This window comes from Juglans microcarpa x Juglans regia, chromosome 4D (genome assembly GCF_004785595.1).
Source record: "Juglans microcarpa x Juglans regia isolate MS1-56 chromosome 4D, Jm3101_v1.0, whole genome shotgun sequence".
Classification (NCBI taxonomy): Eukaryota; Viridiplantae; Streptophyta; class Magnoliopsida; order Fagales; family Juglandaceae; genus Juglans; species Juglans microcarpa x Juglans regia.
Window position 1 is genome coordinate 29,136,587 of NC_054600.1, and position 7,942 is coordinate 29,144,528.

The following is a 7,942-nucleotide window of genomic DNA, read 5'->3' on the forward strand; positions in this document are numbered from 1 at the left end:
CCCTAGCTCTATTATTAATTTGTAAGATTCTATAAAGTACTAAAGCCCTAGCTCTACCGAAAATCTAAATGAACTCTATATTATCAGTAATATATATATATATATATATATATGTAATGAAAACTATCATTAATTTTCTTTCGGAGAGGGCCGTGATTCAACATGTGATCAAACGCTAATTAAATTACCTTATGGCCCTATGGGTTGTTGCATGCTTAGCAGAAAAGTTAATTTGATCACTTTGGCGGCATTTTCGTGGGAGGAAATATATAGTTTTGTTTTGGATGCATATTGTGAGAGATAACGACTTGCTTTGGAGCAGTCGTATTTTCAATTAAGGAATCGTGAATACTTCCTTTGGAGTATTAGAGCTAGCTTCGCTGTTTTTTTAACTCATGAACTAGCTTGATCACCAGTTGGCCAGCCTCTCATGATCTGCATGGTCGCAATAGAGGCAATATATATATATATATATATTGGCTGATCTCTCTTTTTGCCATCATCTTTGGGGGTCCAATATATATATATATATTGATCTTTTCATCTCAATTGGACCACCAACTTTATTCCCGGAAAATGTTGCGTGATTAGACCTCATAATGTTCCATAATTTTCCTACCCCGCCCACGTCCTATTTATTTAACATCTTATACTAATTATTACATTTACATGGGTATTTAGGTAATTATCCGCTCTTAACTTCACATTATATATATAAAGTACTGCCCCCTCTCCGATCCCCATGCACACACTACGATCGTTCTTACCATCATGGACTTGAGAATTGCCACATTGTTTATCTTTTCTCTTCTTATCTCCACCAACAGAGCCTTTGATCCCTGTGCCTCCCAATCGGACGGCTCAGACATCTCCGTCTTTCCCACCTATGGCAAATGCTCTCCGTTCGAACCACCCAAGGCCGACTCGTGGGTCAACACGGTCATGAAAATGGCCTCTAAGGACCCGGAAAGGGTCAAATACTTGGCGAGCCTTGGTTCCCAAAAGAAGGTCGTCTCTGCCCCGATAGCATCGGGTCAGCAACTTTTTAACCTCGCCAACTATGTCGTCCGAGTCCAACTCGGTACGCCGGGTCAAACCATGTTCATGGTCCTGGACACCAGCAACGACGCTGCGTGGGTCCCGTGCGCCGGTTGCACCGGGTGCTCCAACACAGCTTTTTCGACCAATACTTCGTCTACTTACGGGTCGTTGGATTGCTCCGTGCCTCAGTGCTCTCAGGTCAGAGGACTCTCGTGCCCGGAGACGGGATCCGTTCCGTGCCTCTTTAACCAATCCTACGGAGGAGATTCATCTTTCACGGCCACCCTAGTTCAGGATTCTCTCGGATTAGGCGCTGATGTAGTTCCGAACTACCATTTTGGGTGTATCAGCTCCGTCTCCGGAGGGTCAATACCACCGCAAGGGCTGTTGGGACTGGGTCGTGGACCCTTGTCCTTACTGTCACAGTCCGGGTCACTCTACTCCGGCGTGTTCTCGTACTGTCTACCCAGTTTCAAATCCTATTACTTCTCTGGGTCACTCAAACTCGGTCCCGCTAGCCAACCCAAGAACATCCGAACCACCCCACTTCTCCGGAACCCGCACCGTTCATCCTTGTACTATTTGAACCTCACCGGAATCAGCATTGGTCGTGTTCTCGTCCCCATCGCTCCCGAACATCTAGCATTCGATCCTATCACCGGCGCCGGAACTATCATAGACTCGGGCACGGTCGTGACCCGATTTGTCGAACCCATTTACACGGCTATCCGGGACGAGTTCAGGAAACAAGTGAAAGGTCCATTCTCGACGCTTGGTGTGTTCGATACGTGCTTCGCTGCCACCAGCGAAGCTGTGGCGCCCCGAGTGACGTTTCATTTCACGGGCTTGGACTTGGTGCTTCCAATGGAGAACAGCTTGATCCATAGCAGTTCTGGGAATCTGGCATGCTTGTCTATGGCGGCGGCGCCGAATAATGTGAACTCGGTGTTGAATGTTATAGCCAATCTGCAGCAGCAAAACCTTAGGGTTATGTTTGATGTTGCGAATTCTCGCTTGGGAATTGCACGTGAACTATGTAATTAGACTAGCTTTTTTTTTTTGGCTGTATCTCTAGCAACATGCGTGATTAAATTATGCCTTAATAATGCCATGCAAAAACAGGTGGAGAAAGGTATAGCGTACGATCGATGATAAGGTTGCCCTGATCATGTTTTGGACATTATTGTATGGTTGTAATATATAATATGTATTTTATGTTTTTGGGAAGTTTAGGACAAATTCGACCAACTCAAACTGCATGCCCGTGTGTGTCATCATATCGTGCATGTCATGTGTGTGTGTTTGGTTTGCGAGGGAAGTAGGCCCAACATGACACGGCACAGCTAGGGGCCGAGGGATCCATCCGCCAAGGAATTATAATTCGCAAGTAAAAGAACTCATGATGATTTGCAAGCGATGGCTCAACTACTCAAATTGATTTCTACTAGATATAGGGATATTTAATTTAAATTCAAGAAAAATATAATTGAATTAATAGTACAGAGTTAATCTATTGATTGTGTACCAAGTATAAGGGAATTTGTAATTAAGTTTCATTTGCAGTAGTAATATCTAATTAAATAGTGAACAAATTAATAAGGAAACTAAAATGGATTAAGGGACTCAAGTTCTTTAATTGGACCAGATGGCATGAGACCTGGTTTTCAAATAGAAGATTAACAAGGAAGTTCAAGACTGATCTCCAAATGGGAGAACAAGGTTCGAACCCCTTACAAAAAAAAAATGAAATAAAGAATTGTCGATCATAGCGCTGAGCAATAGCAAATAACATAAAAACCGTCCAATCTTTACTGGAAACAAATTAAATAAGGGTGAAGCTCCGAACCGGTCGGGTGTGTAATTTTCTTTTACACCCACCTATTAGAAATTGCTACATAGACATCTCAATAAAATACATTTTGTATCTGCATGTAGTTGATCCCCCTCTCTCTCCCCTCTCCCCTTCCCCATCGTTCTCTCTCTTTCTCCCCCTCTCTCTTCTCTCTTTTTCTATTTTTTTCTATGCCGACTGAGTTTTGGCATATGCATCCAATTTTTTGTGCTTTTCTTTATGAGTTTGCAAATGTTTATGGATAGACAACAAATACCCAAAAAGATTGAAGCACCAGCAAACGCCCAGACCCAGCATCACCGAACCATCTTCTTCTTCCTCCTCGAAGAAGCTATATGTAAATTTACTACCAGAAAATTTACGCTTCGAAAAAGCTTTAAAGCTGCTGTGTTCTACTCCCATCAAGAAGAGAAAAAAAACTAAGATCTAGAAGCACTTATGCAACCTTCTCTCTCTCCATTGGTCTTTCCTAGCGCTATTTTATTTTTTTCAAATGGGAATGAAGCTCGCACTGCTATGTTCTACTCCCAGCAAGAAGAGAAGAAAAAAAACTAAGAATTTACACTGTTGTGTTATGCTCGCAGTAAGAAGAGAGAAAAAAAATATTAGATGCTCCTAGGGAGCAATGGCAGAGTGAGGAGAGAGAGCACGACCAAGGAGAGAGATGAGAGAGAGAGAGAGTGTGCGCGCGAGTGTAGATATTTGTTCTTGCATCTCTTACGTGGCCAATTTTTATTGATGGGTGTAAAAATAACATGCTCACCCGACCGGCCTTGCGTTTTTCTCATTAAATAATCGTCTTGAGTGTTTATCATCACCATCTTGCATAAATATTCTACAAGTCAAACAAACGTGACTGGGTAAATTCAAGCCCCACAAAGAATAATAATTTATTAATTTAGATCGTAGCTATATATATATATATATATGGTTGGCATAAATCCAAGTGGCAAGCTGGCTAGCTAGGAACATTTGGAACTTTCTCACTTGTAAATAGGGAAGCGATCGAGGACATGATTAGCAATCAAATTGCATTGGCGCGATCGATAACCAAGCAACAGATCATCAACCAGTACCATGCACGTACACTCAACACAAACGGACTAAATACAAACACACAACGCAAAAAATATAAACCCGCACAACCAAATAATTCCCAGAAATATGACAAAGATATGTAAGAACTGCATGATCTTTGCTTGCTACGTTGATGATGATCACCTCTCTCTCTCTCTCTGAAATTAATCTTCGTTCTGCATGCAGCATGCATGTCAACCCCACCACTGGTGCACCGCAACACCTTCATCCCTCAGCCGTCCGTACAGTGCCAAGCATTCCCAGTAAGCCCTTCGGCTCCTATATTTGTTTTCATTCTTCCCACTAGTGTGACCTTGCGGCTTGCATTCCAAGAATAGCTCGTCCACCAACCTTATCGCCTTGCTCTTCACCATCTCTTCCACTACTTCCGCCTCTGACTTCATCACCACGTACTCCTCGTCTCTTACATTCTTCTTCAACCACTCCGACATCCCGATTTGCGGGACCTCCTTGCCTTCCGTCACTGTCTCGATCTTGTACATCTCGAAGTCCTTATTCCTCGTCGGATAATGCTTCGCGAACCAATTCGTTCCGCTTCCGCCTTCCTTCTCTGGTAATCCAACGTCTATGAACACACGCCGTGGGTAGCTCTCAAGGTTGTCGCCCATTAAATCAGGAAGGTACCTGGTTCGTTTCAAATAGCGGCTTGATTTCCCTGAAGCTGCCCGCGGCGGCTCAAGGAGAACGTCTTCGAGGTTCTTGAGCGCAGCCTTCTTCGCTTCCGATGTATCCCCACATAGCTTCCTTTTTGTGGCCAAATTGAGCTCGGCAAGATCGGTTTTCTTCATGGCCATGACGGTCGACTCGAAACGACGGCTGATGTAGACGATTTTATAGTTCGACGGCCCGTTGAATGCAACCGATGGATTTTCGCTGAGCTTAATGGCGACAATGCCGCCTATCTTGAGTGTCCGGTCAATGAAATCTGCTGCAGCTGGGAAGTTAGATGTCCACGCGAAGTCAAAAGTTTCGCTCTGAATCGAGCTCTGTCGCTCCAAATCCGTGATGGAGATGAGGTCCATTTCATGGTCCCTTAGAACCTGCAGCGGCCTGTATTTAGCTTCCCCGCCATTGCTTAGGAAAACAGCTTTCTCTCCCACTTTCAGGAAGCCTTCATTAGTCAAATCACGGAAGATCAACGGCAAACGTTCGAGATTTGTCAGATCGGCTCCAACTTCAGCCTCAGGAGTGACTTGTGAAGAGGCCGAGAATCCTCTAACAATCGACCCTATCCATGGGAAAGAAACAATGAGCAACGCCAAAACCAAGGAGCGCACGAGAAGTTTCAAAATCTTGGAACCGGAGAGCCTGCAGATGATTATATATCGAGCATCATGGTACGATCCAAGCCCACCTCCGGGAAAGTGTTTGTATTTCTTGCAGAAACCTTGAGCAATGACGTCGATGCCCATATTCGCAAACTCTTTATTGGATGGAGAAGTACGTAGATGAATACTAGAGTACTATGGTGGCCGGTGGTGTTCTTGTTTTCGTGAGAATGGTGAGCCGGAAATGGTGCATAGAAGCGGGGGGGACAGGAAAATATTTGAAACCAAGGAAAAAAGCAAAAAAAAAAAAAAAAAAAAAAAACAAAAAGATGGTTGCTACAAGCAGAAAGCTATATAGGAGAGGGAGGTTGAGCAGAGCCAAAGAACTTAGCGGGTGCAAAACCTGGCGGCGGTGTGATTTCCACCCACGAGGGCCACACGTGTACTTTGCACTCTAGACCACAACAACATCAATTGCCTCATCCGCTGCACCTCCATTTCTTGATGATCCCCAACGTTGTGCTTTTTAGCGGCACATTTGAGATTTAGCTTTAGAAATTCACACCACCATCGATCATAACATGCAGAAACAAGGAAACAAGGTAGACAGGAGAGAGAGGTTTTGAATTTTGGTTAATTTCCAGTGTTAGGGTTGCATGCGGAAGGGAGACAAAAATGGTGGGATCGATGGTGGTGCTGGGGATGAGACGTGGAAGAGGAAATATTATATATATATATATATATATATATATATATATATGGGACAGGAAGATCGAGAGCAGGGTATTATACAGGTGCATGCTAAATTCGTTTAGGGGAAACGTAAATTATGTATGGTTGGTTCCACGATAAATCAGTTTGGCCATTGGTGGATGTTTGTTATAAATTTACTCTGTAATCTATAATTGACTTCATGCATGCATGGAGTGGAATTCTCCTACGAAATCGCAGAGCGTTTGTTAGAACGTACGCGAGGTTGGGTTGGCATTGCTTGACTCAAGAGATAACTGGCCGAGTGGGTGTCTTCCAATATATAGGGATTAGAGGGTTTTCGATCCCACCCTCTCCTTAATATATATATCGTTATACTTAAAAAAAGGCTCTCGGTAAGTGAACAGGAATGAGCAGAGTAAATTTTGTTTGATATCTTTCGTTCCGTTTATACTCTTGTGTGAATATAACTTTACAGAAGAGATGGAGAAGTCGATTGGGCATCAACAGTAAGGGATAAAAATGTAATAATACTCAAATGGAAGAGGGTATTAGCGGAAGAAACAAAGCATATAAGTTTATAACAAATGAAGTAGGGATAAAGGTGTAATAACAGTGACTGACAGAAGTGCACATGGAATATAAAATGCAAAAGTAAGGACAAAATCGTAATCTAGCTACTTGAAATTTTAATTCGTGCATTTGTTGTCACGTTTCGAAAAAAAAAAAAAAAATGCATTCGTTGTCACACGGCAGCAAAACAAAACCTGCAGTTACGTTTGAATGACCAAATAATTTGTTAATGATAATTAGGCTTACTATTATTTTATCATCTATTTATTATTTTATTTATTTTATTTAAATTTTTTGTTTTATTTATTAGTTAAGAAAGTAACTATTAATATTTAAATTATTATATTTCGCTCTATCATTATTTTATTCTCTTTTATTTTATTGACCAAGAAATAAAATGTAGCCTACTTCATTATTTTCCTATGATATTTGATATGATGTTGTGGTCGCATGTGGCAGCCCAGTGTATATGATTTGGTTGCTTATTAGAAGTAGTTAATGATGTTTATGTGTTAGCCCATCAAATTAATTGTCTGTAAACTATCTGTCAATCTATTTTGATTTAGAAATATTTATCATCCGAGAAAATTCATATATATATATATATATATATATATATATATATATTTCTTTCAACTGAGCAAACGTGCCTCGCACGATGGCCTCACCGCTAGTATATATATATGTGCACATATACAGTAGTACTTGAATTGGTTAGGGATCTATTAATAATTGTCAAAAAAGGGTATCTTCAGTCAAGCTAGCTAGCATGCCTGCCTCTCGATCACCAGTACATTCTATGGTTTCTTAATGGACGGTGCTGCTCCCAGCTACTCGCACTGCTGGGAGCTTCCCCTGAGTTCCTTGCTAATGTTTTCTATATATTTTTTTTTAATTTTTTTTATGTATTTTTTAATATATTAAAATATTTTAAAAAAATTATAATATTATTAAAAAATATTTACTTAATCATTAGGTAAAAAATAATAATAAAAAAAAATAAAAAAGTCACAGCAGTGACTTTGAACGGAAAGAATGAATAGAAAGACTAGCATTTTCCTTTCTTAATATGTAAGAATATTAAATTGTCCGTACGTGTCTTATTCTTTTCTCTAAGGGTTGATTTGAAATATATATATAATAGGATTATGGTTGGTAGCAGCTTTTTAAAATTTTAAAATAGACATAATCTACATGTAATTATACCTTTTTTTTTTATTTTATTTTAAAGATTTGATTGTGGGTGTGAATTTTATCCGTGATTAATTAAAACATGACGTGGCAATTCTTTAAAGTCTCGTTTAGTTATATGAGATGAGCATAAATAAAATATTTTATTAAAAGTTGAATAAATATTATATAATATAATTTTTTAATATTAATTTTATTTTGAGATCAT

General features: G+C 40.4%; 2 protein-coding genes across 2 annotated transcripts; one reads left to right on the forward strand and one right to left on the reverse strand.

Annotated features, from left to right (window-relative positions):
* The first annotated feature begins 542 nt into the window (after window positions 1-542).
* Window positions 543-2,268, forward strand: LOC121259911 (aspartyl protease AED3). Its single transcript, XM_041161718.1, has one exon. The coding sequence runs from the start codon at window positions 772-774 to the stop codon at window positions 2,083-2,085; it is 1,314 nt and encodes a 437-aa protein (XP_041017652.1). The 5' UTR covers window positions 543-771; the 3' UTR covers window positions 2,086-2,268.
* Window positions 2,269-4,164: 1,896 nt separating this feature from the next.
* Window positions 4,165-5,403, reverse strand: LOC121260277. Its single transcript, XM_041162101.1, has one exon. The coding sequence runs from the start codon at window positions 5,401-5,403 to the stop codon at window positions 4,165-4,167; it is 1,239 nt and encodes a 412-aa protein (XP_041018035.1).
* Between the last annotated feature and the right edge of the window lie 2,539 nt (window positions 5,404-7,942).

Excerpts from the sequence above, each read along its gene's own strand:
- LOC121259911 (XM_041161718.1), top strand. The coding sequence starts at position 772 with ATGGACTTGAGAATTGCCACATTGTTTATCTTTTCTCTTCTTATCTCC.
- LOC121260277 (XM_041162101.1), bottom strand. The coding sequence starts at position 5,403 with ATGGGCATCGACGTCATTGCTCAAGGTTTCTGCAAGAAATACAAACAC.